The sequence below is a fragment of the Microtus oregoni genome, unplaced genomic scaffold (genome assembly GCF_018167655.1).
Source record: "Microtus oregoni isolate MIOR12 unplaced genomic scaffold, Mior012 000014F_ref0000157, whole genome shotgun sequence".
Lineage (NCBI taxonomy): Eukaryota > Metazoa > Chordata > Mammalia > Rodentia > Cricetidae > Microtus > Microtus oregoni.
In genome coordinates this window covers 48,528,911-48,548,738 of record NW_024543073.1, presented here as the reverse complement: position 1 = coordinate 48,548,738, position 19,828 = coordinate 48,528,911, and the positions used below count along the sequence as shown (strand labels likewise).

The 19,828-nt window shown below is 38.7% G+C and overlaps 1 protein-coding gene across 6 annotated transcripts in view; it reads right to left on the bottom strand.

Moving 5' to 3' along the window:
* Inpp4b (inositol polyphosphate-4-phosphatase type II B) overlaps positions 1 to 19,828 on the bottom strand; it is a 766,439-nt gene that overhangs the window by 126,060 nt on the left and 620,551 nt on the right. For all 6 annotated transcript variants that reach the window (XM_041663514.1, XM_041663517.1, XM_041663511.1 and 3 more), the window contains one exon: positions 10,962 to 11,070. In XM_041663514.1, coding sequence (XP_041519448.1) covers positions 10,962 to 11,070 — 109 coding nt within the window. The remainder of the gene's footprint in view (positions 1 to 10,961; positions 11,071 to 19,828) is intronic.

Here is a 19,828-nt window from a genome sequence, read left to right as displayed (position 1 = left end):
GAGACGGGTGTGACCGCGCTTTTACAAGGCACGCCACGTGGCTGCTGTCTAGGCCTGCAAGACATGGTCCGCAAGTGCGGAAGACGCTTCCTACAAGTGCGTGTTTCTGGTCCTGATTTCACCAAATGTCCTCATCACTGTTACTTCTTCGTTCAGCTGTATCAGTCACTCCAGAAAGAACAACTGGCTTTGTCGGAAATCTTTTTCTTCATCTAGTCCCTCCACCAGTATCCGTGTTAGTGCACTAAACACCTTCAAACCCGTTCCTGGGAATTTGGATTACGCCAGATAACATAGTCCGTGCTTTCAGATCCAGCTCTGCCTAGAAGGATGCTTACACTGAAGGCTCAGAGCAGACGTCCTAGCCACAGACTCAGACCAGGCTTCCACTCAGTGCCTGACCTTAAGGGAGGATCAGCGGCAGTGAGTGCGGATGCCATTCTTGTTCTCTGTGGAGGGCGCTGTGTGAGAGAGGGCTGAAGTAGGAGAAAGGAAGCTGAAAAGAAGGCACAAAAAAAGTTATACACGAGAGAGAACCCCTATGCTATGGGTCCCGTGCCAAATGTACTCCAGCATACTTGTGTATGAATGCTTGATCCCAACTTGTACGCTTGTTACGGAAAGTTCTAGAAATGTCTGGCAGGGAAAGTATGACAAGGCGTGAGGGCATGTATTTGGTGGGTATACCAGGTCTCCATATGCTCCCTTCAGTCTGCTTCCTGAACATCTTAAGGTGAACAGCCTTCTCCTTACTACAGGCTAAGAAGCAAGCGAGCCAAATACACGGACTGAAATCTGTGAACTCATGAGCCACAACAAAATAAGAATAACCTCACATCTTTTTTAAGTTGTTTATATCAGGATTTCTAACTCAGAAAACTGCCTAACACACTCCTCCTTTGAAGTTTTGCTTTCCATGATTTCAACAATCTATGGTCAACCATAGTATAAATGGAAAATTATGGAAATAAATAATTTGTATAATTTTAAAGTTATATTAATTTCTTAGTAGTGAGATGGAATCTTGGACTTTCTTGTTCTGCTTGCCAATGGCCTGTCCCATCCCTCTGTGCAGAGAATCTCCAACTCAGTCTCAATCCCTCAATACCTCTCCTGGACATCAGCTCCACTGTCAGGATTCCTTAGAGCCTGTGATCAAGCCAACTTTATTGTACTGAATAACATTCTCAATAATCAGGAATGGTGCTACTGGTTATCTTATTACAATATATTATTAGAGTTCTATTTTATTAGTAGTCATTATTAATCTTCTTCTATTCCATGGATATAAGTTCAGCTTTATCACAGGTGTATGCTTACAAATGAAGAAGTAACATAAAATGGTCTGGATCTATCTGAGCTTTAAGGTATTCTTCATGGGTTTGGGGATGCAGTCCTTGAGGACAAGGTGACACTAATGTATAATGTGCACCCCAGGTTTTAATCTTTAGTAAAGAAGTGACTGAATTGTTTAAAATTATTAAATCACAAAATTATATTTGCCTTATAGAAATGTCATCCCAGACAAAATGAACCAAATGGTTGGATCAGTGCCAGCCGAGAAGCGAGGAGAGTGATTGATTAATCTCTGCCAGTGGAGCACCTGGAAGACAGAGCACTGTGGGTCAGGATTATCTTTACCCATAATTCATTAGTGAAATGGAAGACTTGCACAGAAGTTAGGAAGCAGAACTGACGTGCAGCTTTCTTTTATTAAAATGAAGCAAAAGGAAAAAGGGTGCCAAGGATTTGCTGACCCTAAGGGGAACATCTGAGTGGATGTTGGTGCTGTGTTGGGGTGTTTTGGTTGGTTGGTTGGTTGTGCTTGCTGTAAGACAAGGAATCCTCAGGAGATGCAAATGTGAGAGTCAGTGGAGAGGGGAGTGGTTTGATAGGGACACCAGGAGGGCACAAGTGAAGTGGAGAGGGGAGTGATTTGATAGGGACATCAGGAGGGCACAAGTGAAGGGGAGCTAACTATGGGTGGCTTCACACACATACATGCACTCACAGACACACATGCATGCACACACAGACACATGCATGCACACATACAGAAACACACACAGACACACATGCATGCACACAAGACACATGCATGCACACACAGAGAGACACACGTGCACGCGCATGCGCACATACACACACACACACACGTCTTACAAATCAATCCTTCCTTCCAAATCTGGATGTAACATGAAGAGAGTGTCTGAAGTCCATTGTTGAGATTTAGCTGTAAACTGGGTATTTGTATAAATTAATGCTTTTTTGAAAGGCAATATAATAGTATCTCTTAAATTTATGCGTCTTTTATATAAGAATTTATAAATAAGAACATAAATTGCCAGAGATATAGGAATAAGGATATATTTTAGAGTGTAAGTGATTATTAAAACAATTAGATGCAATTTAAGTCTGTGGTATATTTATTAATCACCCTAAGTCCAATCAATAAAATCCAAGTTGTAGAGAGTATAAAATGTGGATGTGAAGAGACAGCTCAATTGGTGGAGTGCTTGCTGTATTCAAATTCTCAACACCTGTGTAAGAATTGTGTGTGAGAGTGTGTGTGTGTGCCTGCAACCTCAGTGCAGACACCAGCAGCTTTATTGCATAGACAGTCCAGGCAAATTAGTGAGCTCCAGCTTCAGAGAGATATTTTGTCTGGTAAAATGATGTTAAAAACAATTGAGGAAAATACCTAGTGTCCATTCCCAGTCTCGATAGCTATGTGACGAAAACAAAATACATACATACATGGCACATGCACAAAACAGTGAAATTTAAACATGAATTGAGAAATTGCTAAAATATTTTTACAAATATAAAATATTTATGTTTTATATAACAATAGCTAACATTGATAAGGTTTTACTATATACAAGGGAGTTATAATTTAAACTTAAGCAGGGATTAGTGCCTAGGAACTATCTACAGATTGAAATTTTCTGCTTGCCCAAAAATAAAGAACAGAAAAGTTAAATAGAATTACATAAAAAAGTCAATCACATTGCATCTGATGATTTGAATCTGTAAAGATATTGACTAATATATTGACATGGTTTTAACACATCTAAAATTATTTAGTGGCATATACTTAGCTGGTTTGTGCTAGGAAAGAAGTCAAGTCATTTAGGACCTCAACTATATGTTCCTTTAGTTTTGGAATGTACATCCTACCAGCAAATACAATAGACAGATAAAACAGAAATTTTATGAAGAAGAATAATAACATTTAAAATTCATTTAGGGCCACATACAAATTAGTGAAAACACTTCTGATCCCACGTGCCACCTTCCACCTGTGCTCGGCAAGTCCTGTCCTGTCTGCATATATTCCTAGGCCTTGACAAGACTACCAGATTAAAAGCATCTGCCTATCCAGAGCTGCAGACACAAGATAAAGTCCCTCCCTTCAGAAACGCCTGGTATCGTGTCTAAGGCTGTGTATAGGGGAGCACCCTTCGGGCAGAAAAGCCACACGTGCAGGTGTGGCAGGAAGAGTTTTGCTTTTGCTAAAAGAGAAATTGAACTTGGAGCTAAAAGTAGCCAATGAGAACCAACTCACAAGAAGAAAATAGACCTTTAAGGAGTCAAATTCTAATCAGCACAGAAATTAATTCACTGTCTCCTTCAGAATGACATCTTTTGAGCAGCTGGATTCCATTCAAAAGGAAAAGAAGAGGAACTGTCAAAGGCTTTTCACTTGGCCCTACATTCACGGCCCCTATTTGATTTCATTAAAACACTTATGAGAAAGTTCTTAATGGAATATGTTCTTTTTGAAAGCAGAAACAAAAGCTGCACTTGAAAATGAATGATATGAATTTGAGCTATTGGTCCAGAGACTGAACTTTTAAAACAAATTGTGAGGGTATATTGGACACATCTCCCAAGGAAACAAAAAGATGTATGTGCCTTTTCTTTAAGGGGAGCATTCACACATCAACAACTCAAGTATTGCACACACCTGCCTAACAAGACTCGGGGAACATTCTGGAAGGTGGATAAAAGATGGTGAGAGCCAGAGGTTGGGGAGGACCTGAGCCACAACATCTTCTGGAGAGAACGGAACTGATGCGTGAACTTGGGCATGCAGTGATGTCGCACAAGCACCCGCCCTTACCTGAGCAACTACTGATGGCTAAGAGAGGAAGGAAATTCTACTATCAGATAACTCTGGACTGTATCAAGTTGATGTCTAATAGGATGTCCAAGAAGATAAATAAAGATAAAATAATCCAACGGCAGTGATAGTTTCTCTAACCATGGCTGAAAATGCCCATCTTGACCCGTGTATCAAAGTAAGGAAGACCTAGAAGAGGTCCATCACTTAAGTTGATACTCTGCCTTACAAATTTCAACCTAAACTTCTAGTTATTCGCTTTACATAGTGAGATATACTTCCTTGCATTTTCTTTCACTGAAAACACAGTATCTGTTGACAAAAAGGCCTCAGGAAAATATTGGGATGGTGCGACAGTTCCTTTGATGTTATGTTTGCTCAGGCTGGCTCTCAAAGAGTAGCCCTAAAGCATTTTCTGTTATGCATTGCCTCAGCAAGCCGCATTTGATCCATAGTTTCCCCTGGAGCATAGTACTTTTTGACTGACTTATATTTTTTGATTTAAGTTCATTGCTAATCATTTTGCTGCATTTTATAAATAAAACAGCAGCAATGGGATATTTAACACATGAATATTCCAAGAAAATCATTGTTAGAAAGCACTGGACATATCTTTTCATTAAATTTTACCTTACTTTAATCCTTCAGTTATTCCCTTATGTGCAATATCCCATTGAGAAGTGATTAGTGAAGACTTCATACATAAATATGTCTTCAAACATAAATGTGTCTCAGGGTTCAATGATGAGCTCAACATTTGTCCTTGCCAATTCCATACCATAGTTAGTTATGAAATTGCAGAGTTAGGTCTAACATCTCATATACTGAGAATTTGCATTCAACTAGATTATGGATACCCTGTATCCAGAAGTTTTGAATCTTGTAATTATATCATTATTATCTTTAAAACATAGTTGGTTAAAAATAAACAAAACAAAATTAATAAGCCAATAAGAAATTTCCAGTTCCAGGCAGGATAGTGGAAATAGCAACTATTTAGCTTCTGCGTATCACAATAAACCACTCCACACAAAATGTGATAGCTCTAATAACTCAAAGGGGCTGAAGAGGAAAGGCAGAGTGGTTTGGGGGGTTAGGATATAGAAGATGAAATGACAATTAATGTCTTGTGTTAGTCTCTTCAACTTCTAGATACTGTTTTCTGAGTGTCAGAGAAAGCATCTGAGCAGAAAAAGCTGACGCCAACAACAAAAAGAACAAACTGACACTAAAAGAAAGTGAAGAACTGGTGAAATTGGTAGCCCAGTGAGTCTTGTATTTTTGAGTCGCATTCATCCATTTTGGAGATGAATGCACAAGCCAGGACCTTCTACCAGAGGCAGGCACAGAATGAGCTCAGTGAGGAATAGCTCTCCTCAGTAGGACTGGGCAGGAAACTACCTGCTACTCACACTTCAGTAAACACAGAGCATCCCTTCTTCATAGGACTTTGTGGTTTAAACTGACTTCCAACTGTCTGCAGGAGATAAATTCCTTCCCTGCAGAGCCTACTGCTAGAACTCTGACTGTTACTTCCAAAATTCCAAGGAAATGGAGGCACTTTCTAAAACAGAAAGGTCTGAAAGCAGGGCTTAGATACCAAGGAGAAACCCGGGGACAGGAGGAGAAACCTGGGGACATGGAGAGAAGCCTGGGGACAGTGGGAGAAGCCTGGGGATGGGAGGATAAGCCTTGAGACAGGGGATAAGCCTGGGGACAAGGGGAAAAGCCTGAGGACAGGAGGAGAATCCTGGGGATGAAGGAGAAGCCTGGGAACAGGGGGAGAAGCTTAGGTACAGGAGGAGAATCTGGGGGACAAGACAGTACTTGGTTGTGATTCCAGTGGTGGGAACACTATGCTCCCCATGTGATAATTCCGGACACACAAGTCCATCCCTAATGAATAGTAAACAAAAATTTTTTTTAAAAAAAATGTGAACCAAAAATACAACTAAGATCTTAGTGTTATGTAAAATTTGGTATTTTTAAGAAAAAAAGAAGGAGGAGGAAGAGGAGGAGGAAGAGGAGGAGGAGGAGGAGGAGGAGGAGGAGGAAGAGGAGGAGGAGGAAGAAAAAGAAAAATATATTTGTATTGGAAATACCATGATTCAATTCTGGAATACTTTCTTCAAAACACCTGGGTGCTGTGGGACAATGGTCTTGTACCCTGTCATTTGTATTGTTTTAATAAAATGCTGATTGGTCAGTAGCCAGGCAGGAAATATAGTTGGGCCAACCAGGCAGGAAGTAGAAGTGGGGCAATAAGAACAGGAGAATTCTGGGAAGAGGAAAGACTCAGTCTATAGTCATTACTCAGACACAGAGGAAACAAGATAAAGATGCTTCACTGATAAAAGGTACCAAGCCACATGGTTAACACAGACAAGAATTATGGGTTAATGTAAGATGTAAGAGTTGGTTCATAAGAAAGGCTGAGCTAATAGGCCAACAAGTTTATAATTAATATAAGCTTCTGTGTGTTTTGTTGGGACTGAACATCTACAGGACCAGGTGAGACAGAAACCTCTGCCAACAAATGGCACCAACATGGACAACCACATCCATATAAAACCTGAGAGAGCTTGGAAAGTAATTCTAGACAAAAAAGAACAGAGTTAAGCATGGATTCTTGGTAGCAGCATTTTCTCCGGTGGGCTCTGTTTGCTAGAGAAAAGCATGTCTCATTTAAGAGAGGCTTCCTGACTCAGCTTTAGCTGCAAAAGCCTTGTAGCTCTTTTAAAGAGGTCCCACAAGCAAACACGTAAATGGTGTTTATGAATAGCCGAGAGCATGCTTCTTGGTGGTGGCAGGGGCCTTGAAACGCCATAGACTTGTGGCAATAAACATGGCTCCCATCAGTACCTCTGGCATGAAGCTAGACTCTCAAAAACTAAAAGATGGGGTATATTCAGCCATCAAAGCCACGGCTTTAATTCTAGCTATATCACTTAGCAAATTAAAGACTCATGTGATCAGAAAAACAGAGATTTGCAGTAAAGATAGATTCAAACAAACAAAAATTAATACCAAAACCTTTAAATAGTTTATAGTATGTTTAAAAATATATGTAGGCTTGGAAGAGAAGTCCATTAAAAAAAAGAAAGAAAGAAAAGAAAGAGAGAAGGTGGACGTGGTGACACATACCTTTAATCCCAGCACTCAGGAAGCAGAGACAAGCAGGTCTCTGTAAGTTCAGGGACAGCCTGGTCTACAGAGTGAGTTCCAGGAAGCCAAAGATATACAAAAATCCTGTCTCAAAAACCCAAAAACTAAAAAGAAAAGGAAAAAAAATAGAGTTCAAAATAAAGTCACATAAAGATGGAAAATACACAGAGTCTGGATACTGTATGTTATTGTGTTGTCTTTGAATTGTTTGAATGTTGAGGATGTAGCAACAGCTGCTAAAAGACATTTGATTATAAATGCTGCTGGATTAATCCAACATATATATTTGAAATGCCTTAACTTCTAAATCTAAGTCAATGGATATGTTACTTTAGAGAAGGTGTTTTGCTTTTATTTCTACAGAAAATGACAGGCTGTGGATTCATTCTGTGTTAAGAAAAATCAGGTATGATCAAGGAAGACCCCCTAAAAGTCTCCAATAGAAAGGATGGCCCAGATGATCCAACATTTTAGAAGACCCCTACTGGAGTTTTATCTGAGTTCTACATCCAGAACAGCCTCAAAACTGCTGGCTGTGATGATCAAGCCTCACAGAATATTCTAGTCAGGACTTGATAATAATTCTAAATTTTCCTTAGGTCCCCATAAGATTATCAGTGCTGCCAATCAGCAAGAAGTAGACTGGAAAACCATGCCCACAGTCCCAAAAAGTGGATTATGGATATTTATCTTTGTTTTAGAGTATTGGCTACAAGTTGTTATGGATAATGGTCTGGGAAGAAAAAGCTAAACAAAGATTAGATTCAGAGTTCTTGTTTTGGAAAAAGAAAAGGGGGGAATTACTGTGGGACAATGAACTTGTATTATTTTAATAAAATGTTGATTCACCAGTACCCAGGTGCAGGGCGACCAGGCAGGAAGTAGAGGTGGGGCAACTAGAACAGGAGGATTCTGGGAAGAAAAAAGACTCAGTCTGTATTCATCACCCAGACAGAGAGGAAGCAAGATGAGAATGTATCACTAATAAAATGTACAAGGCCATGTGGCTAAACAGACAAGAATTATGGACTAATTTAAGTTTTAAGAGTTAATAAGAAGCCTGAGCTACTAGGCCAAACAGTTTATAATTAATATAGACTTCTGTGTGTTTCTTTGGGACTGAACGGTTGTGGGACTGGGTGTGACAGAAACCTCTCTCAACAACAACAAAAAAATAGGGGGGGGGCTGTGGGACAATGGTCTTGTACCCTGTCACTTGTATTGCTTTAATAAAACTCTGATTGGCCAGTAACCAAGCAGGAAGTATAGGCAGATCAATGAGAACAGGAGGATTCTGGGAAGAGGAAAGTCTCAGTCTCTAATTATCACCCAGAGACAGAGGAAGCAAGATGAGAATGCCTCACTGATAAAAAGTACCAAATCATGTGGCTAACACAAACAAGAATTATGGGTTAATGCAAAATGTACAAATTAGTCAGTAAGAAAGCCTGAGCTAGTTTATAACTAATGCAAGCCTCTGTGTGCTTTGTCGGGACTGAATGGCTGCAGGAGCAGGCATGGCAGAAGCCTCTGCCAGCATCTGGGCAGCATGGAAAAGGATGTTTGTGATGAGTGTGCTCAAATGGTGAAAGGTCCATGGTTTGTCACTTGCATGACGTGTCTAACACAGTTATCAAACCAGGTATGACTGACACTGTTTCCCGCAGTGTTCAATGTGGGGTTTCTAATCAAAGAAAACCACTATTTGTGAAGGACAAAAACCTGTTCTTTTCCCAGTATCCTCTTTTATGGCTTGTGTGAATGTAGTCATAGCTAGAGAAAATTACAAGGTAAATTCTCCTGAATGTGGGATGACAGTGGGCATGTGATACTGAGGCAGACGCTTGATTAAGCAGCATTTAAAAGTAGTTAATAGACAAAAGTGTAGAAATAGTAATATAAAGTTGTAAAAAGAGATAATATTTTAGTTTCATACTATTTTTTCCTAAGTAAATAAGTTTCATGTGTTAGTTTAACCATCTAATTGACAGTTCTCTTTTCCAAATGACACAGTTAAAGGTTAGGGCAGTTTTACATTGTGCCTCAGTTCAAGCAGCAATCACCGATAGAGTCATCATCAAAAATTTAAATAGTGAAAAATGCGATTAATGTTCATCATTAGGCATCTTAATTGCAGGAGACGGCAAGGCATAGCCCCCCTCCACAAGCATTTCCTGAGATGTAGGAAGCAAGTCCCTTAAGTCAATCCAATGACAGCTAGTAGAGCATATACTTTTGTTGTATGATAAGGCCTCTCTTGGGTATATTCCCAAGAGTGGTATTGCTGGGTTCAGGGGTAGGTTGATCCCGAATTTCCTGAGAAACCACCATACTGCTTTTTAAAGTGGTTGCACAAGTTTGCATTCCCACCAGCAATGGATGAGTGTACCCCTTTCTCCACAACCTCTCCATCAAAGGCTATCATTGTTACTTGAGGGCCAAGGAGAAAACACATATGTGCCCCAAGTACCATTTCTATGGCATTTGCATGCGCATTTGGCAATGTTACAGTTGACTCTGGTTATAGCAATTCTACTAGTGCACTTGTTCTTCATGTTCTTTTTCTCCTTCCACACCAGTGGCATCTAAAAATATGGATGTGTTGTATGATAATATGAATCTTTCTGACCGGATAGAGCGGGCAGGCATTAAAGCTGTAAAGCAGGTTATGGGGGGGGGGGGGGGGACTGATGAAAGAATTGGGAAATTTGGGGAAAATGCAAAAATTGTTCTTTGCCTGATTATAAAACTTGGCAAAAAAGAATTATATTGAAACAGAAAAGAACTTGGCTGTGATGAATAAAGTTTCTGAGAAACCCAGGGCTTTAGTGCTAACCACCTACGGCCTTATAAATCAAAATTAGAATTGTGAGGAACAACAATGGGAAAGGTAAGACAATGGAGTAAAACTCACTGAACTATGCTTCTGTAAACTGCAAGTAGTTTGCCTCTGAGGTAAAACCATCAGGAGTTTTTTTTTTTTATGATTATCTCAGCTAAGTATTAAGAATGTAGTGGCTGGCATGGGGCTTGGGAATTGGGGAAATGTCATGATAAATGATGTTGTTCTGATTTCAAGAATCTTTATACGTCTTGTGAACTGCTTTGGTTAGGAAATGTGGCAAGGAAAAAGAATCATTTTCCTTGTGTAAAATACACAATGAAAGACTGAGGTCTGAAGCTCGGGGTAGAAGAAGAGGCTACCCTGCAGCTGACAGCCTGTCAGCTTGCATCAGAATCCCGTGTTCCTGGACTCACTTCGCCTTCCAGATATCCCAGATTCGAGACCCACTTCTCTGCCGAGGCTGGTCCCTAGCACTTTATCTCTATGGTTGCTCCAGGTCTTAGGTCTGGATAAATCCCTCCTCACTGTTGTTCCAGTGAGCAAGAGTGATACCAGAGCATCCCACTGAGCAGCATTGCTTTCAGGACAATGGCGTGCCAGCAGAGCTCCCAGGAATCCCATTCCTGCAGTTTAATGGCTCTAGTCTATTATCCAGTGATGTAGAGCAATTCAGCAAGGTTCATTTACTTGCAGGGTTGACATGTTAAGAACTGTCCATTAGGATGGATTGATGTTCAGTGTACTAACCTTGTCTGCAGACTTATTCAAAGGAAAGAGAAGAGATAGCATCAATGAAATAATTGTTTTCTTTATTTCTTTACTTACTTCCTTCTCTCTGTCTCAAATCTATGGAGTAATTTCCGAAGGCCACCATTCTTGAATCCCTGAAAATGGGCAGCTGGGGCTCCCACAGTGATGACATCATAGAGAGCATCTGGAATGGAAACAGGCAAGGAGATGAACACTCTGCAAACATTTGTCTCCTGCATACACTGTGCAGTAAACTATCCACTCTCAGGAAGTTTGAGAAATTTTTCTGCTTTATATTCTAGGAATAACTATGGACTCTCATCTCAAGGGGCAAGAAGAAAGAATCAATTTTTCTGAAAGCTACCTGTGCACCTCAACAAGTTATAATATTTCCAAGATTTATGACTGCATCTTAATTAAATGCTATAGTTCAGAACAACATGTTCTTCATCCCTGTATACACTTACTAAGATAACATGTTGATTGGTCTTTTGTGTGTTTTACTTTATTGAATTTTGCATCATTTAATTTGCAATCATATTGAAATTCAACAATAATGAACAATTTCTCAACCAAAGTTTTCAAAAAGATGAACAAAAAATATTAATTTATTCTGGCTCAAGGGCAAAAGAGTACAACCACATTAAAAACAAAAATCTATCTGCCATTTCCTGCTTATCTATTCTAAAATTTACATATTGTTGAATACATATTTTTGCAACTTCTTACATACAATAGAGAGAATGCAAAATGTCTCAATTTATTTTCCAGACAGATACTTTGCTTTTCATAAAAACAAATCCATACATTTAAATTGAAATTCAATCTTTTGATCCTGAACTTTATGGCTTCAAAACATGCCATCATTTTATATTCAAATAAAAGATATTCTAAGGAAAGCAGAGGGTATGTTTTCTGGTTAAACTACATTTTTGTTGAGAAATCTAATTTCATAGGAGATCTTTCTCAAATTGATTTTGATATTGACATATTGGTTGTTTCTAAGATATGATTCACTGAGAAAAACAAATCGTTTTGTTAGTCTCGGGTGAACACCATAGCTTCTTCAAAATTATTCAATCTAGATCCATATGAATTGTTACTTTTTAAAAATAGAATGTCACCACTCTAAAAATACAGATCAGGAGAAATAAAATGCAATTTTCCATGTGACCCAATACTTCATACAGCATAGATTTAACAACCAATTAATGGACTGTAATAACAATTACATGATAATAACTTCTTAACTTTTGATAAGTCACTAATGAATTATAATATTTCTTAGGATAGAAGAATAATTGTTTTATGAGAAATTTAATTATTTCCTACCCCATGATTTTACCTTATGGTTAAGACAAGGAATCTCATCCTAAGGATTAGTTTTCAGAGTATGAGAAGTACCATGGAGAAAGGCAACAAATGGTCGGACTCAGCATGGCAAGAGATTACCAAAGATGGAGCAGGGGCAATTACATATGGGCTGTAACCAGCAGCTGTCTAATTTGACTTTAGACTTGCTCAATATAGGTAATTCATGCCTCACGTTGAAAGCATAGCCAACTACTTGTAGTAATAGGGACCGTAGAGGAGAACCTAGTACTGCCACGTTCCCAAACCAGAGTAATCTCTAATTGAATTCTTAACACATATCCTTATACCCACAGATAAGAGAAGCTCTTACCCCTCTCTTTTCCTTAGATGGGGACCATTATAGAAAGTCACAACTGGCCAAAATACAAATAGCCATTGTGTTTTGATTAGAAAATAAATCTTAAGTATCAAGTCCTGTGAGTTAGATATGCTGTGTTCTACTGGAATGTCACCATCCCTGTCAGTAGACAGAACTAGAGAACACCTACACTTATGAACTGCTGCACACCAACATCTGTGTTCCTTACTAACCTGTTTTTCTACACTAGACACACAACAGATATGTGAGTCATGCTGATATCTTTCACTTCAACTCAGAACTATAAAACTTTCCTTTCTTCTACATTTTATAATCTCTTTCCCTGCCATTAAGAATCTTGATCCCAGCCGGGCGATGGTGGCGCACGCCTTTAATCCCAGCACTTGGGAGGCAGAGGCAGAGGCAGGCGGATCGCTGTGAGTTCGAGACCAGCCTGGTCTACAAGAGCTAGTGCCAGGACAGGCTCCAAAGCCACAGAGAAACCCTGTCTCGAAAAACTAAAAAAAAAAAAAAAAAAAAAAAAAGAATCTTGATTCCAATTATCAACATATAGACATATGTGATTAACACTCCTATACACATGAGTTAGCTTTGTTGATGGCACACACCTTTGTAAGAAACAAATTTATCCAAAAAGTTGCAGCATGTGCATTTTTTAAAAAGTGTCTTGTAAAGTTTACTAAGAACAGTCTTCTTTGTGCCATTCACTCAATGAAATTACCAGCTTGAGTATTTTATGTATCATTTATTATCACATTTACAAGAAAATAAAAATAAATTAAAAACAAAAGGTAGAGTGTATGAAATTCTAGGGAAGATTAACATTTTGATAAAAAGCAAGTTATGTTTTCTTGTGAAGATGAAATGCCAGGAACTGAAAAAAAAAAAAAAACAAGAGAAAAGATCACACTAATTGACTATACAATACCAAAAGCTCACCTTGAAAACACACACACACGTGTGTGCGTGCGTGCGTGTGTATACATATATCATTAACATTATATGGACTAAGAAGACTGTATTTATTTTATATCTTTAGTAAAAATGTACATGTGTGTTTCTGTGTGTATAAAATGTGTGTGTATGCATGTGTATGTGTAACCACAAATAAAAAGTGGTCCTGAACTTGAATAAGAGCAAGGAGCAATACATTGGAGGGGTTGGATATAAACAGAGACTGCTTGTTCATTGCCCATACCTTAATAATCACACAGAAACTATATTAATTAAGAACTGTTTGGAAAATGACTCCAGTGTATTCCTAACTAGCTTATACCTTAAATTAACCCATTTCTATCCATCTTTGTACTGTCATGGGGCTGTGGCCTTCCAGTAAGGTTCCTAAGGTTCCAGAGTGTTCTTCTCCTTAGGCAGGTACATGGTGTCTCTTAGGCTCCACCTACTCTCTCTCTCATATATATATATACACTCAGATTTCCAGTCTGGTTTTGCTCTACTAAGTCATTGGTCAAAACAGCTTTATTCATCAACCAATAAAAACAACACATATACAAAAGGACCTCACACAGCAGTTGGATGCAGGGGAAAAAGAAGAGGGGGAAAATGATGTAAAGACACTTCTAAACTTCATACAGAAAAACAAAAAAGCCAGGATAGCTAAAACAATGCTGAACAACAAAAGACCTGGGGGAGGTATCACTATCCCTGGTTTCAAGTTGTACTACAGAGAAATAGTAATAAAAATTAAAAAAATGCATGGTATTGGCATAAAATAGGTGGGTATTGAAACTGAATTGAAATTGTAGACTTAAGTACGCACATCTAAGGATACCTGATTTTTGATAAAGAAGCCAGAAATACACACTGGAAAAATGAAAATATCTTCAACAAATGATGCTGGTCAAACTAGATGTCTGTGTGTAGAATTAGAATACATCCATACTTATCACCCTGCACAAAACTCAAGTCCATGTGGATCAAAGACCTCAACATAAATTCAAACATACTGAACCTAATAGGAGAGAACGTGGGGAATAGCCTTTAATGCATTGGCACCGGAGGCAGCTTTCTGAACAGAACACCAATAGTGCAGGTACTAAGATCACCAATTAATAAATTGTACCTCATGAAACTGAAAAGCTTCTGTAAGGTAAAGGACATAGCAGCAGCCTATTGAATAGGAAAACTTTTACCAACATTGCATCCCATAGAGATTTAATATACAACATAAATAAAGAGCTCAAGAAAGTATGTATTTAAAATACAAATAATCCAATTTAAAAAATGGGAGTGCAAACTTGTACAGGCAGTATGAAAATCAATTTGGTGGTTCCCCAGAAAGTTGGGAATTGATCTGCATCAAGACCCAGCTATATCCAGTCTTGGGCATATACCCAAGGACATCCTACCACAAGGACACTTGCTCAACTATGTTCGTTGTGACTTTATTCATAATACATAATAGTCAGAAACTGGAAATAACCTAGATGTTCCTCAGCTGAGGAATAGATTAAAGAAAAGGTCAAAGCATAAACAATATAACATGATTAAGAAACTCTAAATCATCACTAGATATATTTTAAAGAGAGAAGAGACCCTAAAATACACCCCCATTTGACCTTCATAGAAATACTTGAGATCATCCTGTTGCGGAAGCAGTACTTTATACAAATCCTAAAGTGAAGTCTCTTTCATTTTCCTGTGTCTCTATTCATCTGTGATATTTATAGAAATCCTAAAATGGAGTCCCTTTCATTTTCCGTGTCTCTAGTCACCAGTGATATTCCATTAATGCATTCTCTTGTATGGGACACCTAACATCTGTGTCCGGGTGTGACAGTCCCACTCTGGCAGGCATTCCTGTGTTTATAAGTATATTGGTTCTGACTCTCAGCCACACTCAACTTTTAGAAAGCTTGAAACATTATGAATCTATTCTATGTTCACGAGCTTTGACGGCAAAGCTTTTTTTCCTATTTCACAGTTTTAAAAGGTTTATTTGAATTTTTAAATTTTAGCATTGAGAGCCAAAAAGAAACACAGAAGAAGCCAACTAGAAAATACCTATTGAATCTTCTTCCCCAAATGAATGTGGATTTTAGTATGAGCACACTATTTTGTTTTGCAGCTATAGATATGGACATGTAAACTGTCTCATGATCTGAAATAACAGTGCATTGTTTATAGTATACACTCGATTTCTTAAAAAACAAGTGTTTTCTATGGAATCCACAAAATTATTATTTAACAAAACTTAGTATTTTGCAATACCCATTTGAGAACCAACAATTGTTGATAAATGTTTGAACAGCTAGGTTTCTCTCTCGGGATCCCAGGGCCTTGAATTTCACTCACAATTGCTACAGAATAGCATATTGATCAATGTAGGTAGTTAATTTCCTGGTCTCAGAATAATGAAGAAAGATGTCCAATTAAAGAGTCACATTTATTCTTAGCCATACTCCTTTAAAACAAGAATTAACGACAATTGATTGTTTTTCTTTAGGCAAGAGGAGATAGAAGAGTTAGAATAGAATTACTCATATAACAAAATCCAAACTGAAAGGTAGCAATTTCATAACCAGGAAGAGTGCTATTATTTTAAAGTATTCTTATTTTTTCACTCTTTGTGTATTTTCATAATTTGAATAGTTTTTAGTCACATATGACAGAACTCTTCAGATTTTGGTGTCAAAAGACAATCATTAAAAACAAGGTGGAGTGTTTCATAGAAACGTAAAAAAAAAAAGTACTTAAAGTCCCTTTCCTTTGTCTTTCTTTTAAAATGTGCCTTCCTTTACTGACATTATATGCTGTCTGAAAAATACCTTTCGTGTCATGAAAATCTCAACACGTTCTGTGCCACAGGGAAGCAATGCTTAAGTGGGTGAGCTTCATCAAGCCACAGAGAGCAGATTTATTTGAGAATTCATAATTGAGATGTCTTGTAGCTTTTAAATGGCATTTAATAATAGAAATGAGATGGTTCTGTTTTTACAGGAGATCTTATTAAATCTCCTCAACTATAAAAATGTGTTAATAGAAAACTCTATGCATGATGATCTCATATCAAGGAACAATTTAAACATAATCCCTGATTTCAAAAAGGTACACAAATCCATTTGACATCAATCGGTTAGTGAGCTTGTGTTTCTAAATAGCTCAAACAATTTGGGATCATGACTGAGCTAATCCGAGAAAGATTATCCATACTGAGAAGATGCTGCATCTACACTCTCGAGATAAAGCACTGAGGAAACTCTAATAGGCCCTTTTGCTTGGTCCTTCCTCGTGGAACTAACACTCTCAGTTACACTGAAAAATCTAATTGGTGTTGCACCTGATTCTAAGTTCACTCTCATGATATTAATATTCTTGTTTTATTATATTCTTCGATACTCATTATTTAAGGTACTTTCAATAGCAACCACTTGAAATAGCTAGCAAGGAAAATCAATGATTGTGCATGTACACACAATAGTATGCTTGCAAGGTTTTGATTTTAGTCTGTTCAAACACAAAGCTAGTCCCTTCCCTGTGGACTCAATCAACAACTAAAAGGCTATGAGAGACTCCCATTTTGGGGTGGCATATCTTTGATTTTTGTAGGGATAAGTCCCACCCCTTAGGGGGCGTGTTTGCCTTGGGCTAATGTTTACCTCGCCAGATTTATAGGTAAACATTAGCCCGAGGCGAACACGCCCCCTAAGGGGTGTGACTTATCCCTACAAATTTTCCTTTTCACGATGTGGGTTGAAATGAGAATGCCCCCCATATGTTCATATATTTGAAGGTTTGATTCCCAGTTGGTGGAATATTTAGGAAAGGTGGGATGGAGCTCTATAACTGGGAGGTGGGCTTTAAGGCTGAAAAGTCCACATCATGCCCAGTCTGGCTTTCTCTCTCTCCAGGCTTCCAGCTGCCACTCCAGCTCCATTCCTTTGCGCCTGCCTCCATGCTTCCTGCAATAATGGTCATAGACCAGCCTCCTAAAACTAAGTAAGCCCCCAGTTAAATGCTTCTTTCTATAAGTTGCCTTATTCATCGTATTTCATCACAGCAATAGAACAGTAACTAAGACACATTGAATTAAACTCATGGGCAGGGCTGCCTCAGGAAACTCAAAACTGAACCTATGAGATAAGTCTCATTGACTCAGTTGGGGCAAGTGTTCACTCTGTGTCTGCCTCTCTGTCTTTCCCTCTCTCCTTTCCTCCCTGTTTCTGTAGCACATACTATGGCTTCATGGCCCTTTAACAAATTCTACCCATTAAAGCACTAGAGTAAAACTGTAAAATTCTGCTCATATATCTAAGATTTATAGAGCTCCGATATCCAAAATTAGTAACACATGAATAATACAGTTACATAAAAGAATTCAATAATATACATTTCAAATAGACCTGCCAAAATGTTGCTGCTCAATTACAGGATTAAGTACCTAAAACTAACACTAAAGTTTTACTTCTTTAAAGAAAAACAATTGCTTTAATTTGAATTCATTACATTTTATACCGCAAATATAGTACTTTACTATATCTAACATGTAAAAGACTTACAACAGACTATTATAATAGTATAAGAATATGTATTTTACAATGTTTATAACTGATGGACTCTGAAAGTAAAATACACTGAGGTATTCTGGAGTCTGCACTTAGAGCTCTCATTCTGGGGATTTTATTTCTGTTCCTGTTGTTATTTCATCAGTGTTCAGCATCTCTGTGTGGATATTTGTACACTTAAGTCATTAATAAAGATGAAACATTAGTAGTCCGAAGGAACCTGCAGTTACCTGCAGGCGACCTCATTTGTCAGTAAGAGACATCGCAACGTTAGTGCTGCTCAGTCACCTGTTCTAAGAGCCCGACATTAGCCTTGCGTTTGAGGATTCTGCCTGCTGCCAAACCGTTCTTCAAAACAGAGTCTTTGCAACCAACTCAAGCTGATGACGAATAACCAGGATGTGCTCTGGCCTAATATGACCAGTGTTCTGACAGAGAAACTGAACAGAAAGCTAGCAAGTGAGAGTGAGGAGAGAGGAAGATACAGAGAATTTTAGAGGAAAAAAATTAAGGCAACATGTAAAGCTGCAGGATTAGCAAGATGTATACGCATATCAATTTTTAAAAAGGCAAGATCAGCAACCACCTAAAAATGAAGGTTTCCCCTCAGGCCCAGAGGGCTACATGGCCTGGCTGACATTTGGATTTCTGGTTGTCTACGTACCATTGTTTGTTGGTTTCCATTATGATAGTCATTAATGGCCAATATCCATGCCAAATCAAATTAGATAGAACAGTTTTTGTTTGATTTTCTAAATTCCTGCCTTTTAGTCACTAGTTGTTTTCCTTTCAGTTCAGAGAATCAGATGCTAAAAATAGTGTGTTCATCCAATGTAGGTAAACGGGCCAGTCAAAGAAACACACCCTGGCCCTGAAACCAGAGTCAGTCAAAGACACCCACCCCGGCCCTGAAACCAGAACCAGTGAAGGAAACACACTCTGGATCTGAAACCCCAGACAATGAAAGAAACACTTTAACCCTGAACCCAGAACCAAAGAAGTGCACCTTGACTCTGAAACCAGAAAAGAAACATACTTTGGCCCTGGAACCAGACTCCGTGAAAGAAATACGTCTTTGTCTTGAAAATAGAGCCAAAGGTTTAAAAAGGCGAGTGAAGAAAGCCAATTTGGCCCTGAAACCAGAGTCATCTCTGCCCCTGACCAACTAAACCAACCAATCCCTGAGCAGAAAATCTTCTCCCTGGGAAAACTCCATCCCCTAAGAATACCTTATAAGCCCCTCTGCCTGTTCAGTTGCTGGCTGTCCTTCACCACCCTGGCAAAGGCAGCCACTCTCCTGGACTCCTCCTTCCCATATTAATCTCTTTCTTAAAAACGTTTTGGGTGAAGATCTTCTTTCACAGGAGTGGAGTAGAAGAAAGAACCTTTGCTGAGATGTTCTTTTAGGGGGGTTGAGCAAAAAAGAAACAGTTATATTTTTCTGGGAAAACCCCTAAGGAGTAAGTTAGAAAAAGGAACAACCTTTCTCAGAGCTGCAGGAAGTTGCTACATTTCTGCACCTGCTTCCCCTTTAGCAGAGTGAAGCGGAAAAAGAAACCTGCAACTGCATTATGACGTTCCCTTAGGGGACAGACTAGACAGGGCTCAGCTGAACTGGCTCTCTCTAGGAGAGCAGCAGGAGTGCTACATCCTGCTACGAGACCATCCCCGACCACACCTCAGTTTCAGGTGTAGCCTGGCTTCCCATCAAATCAGGATACCAT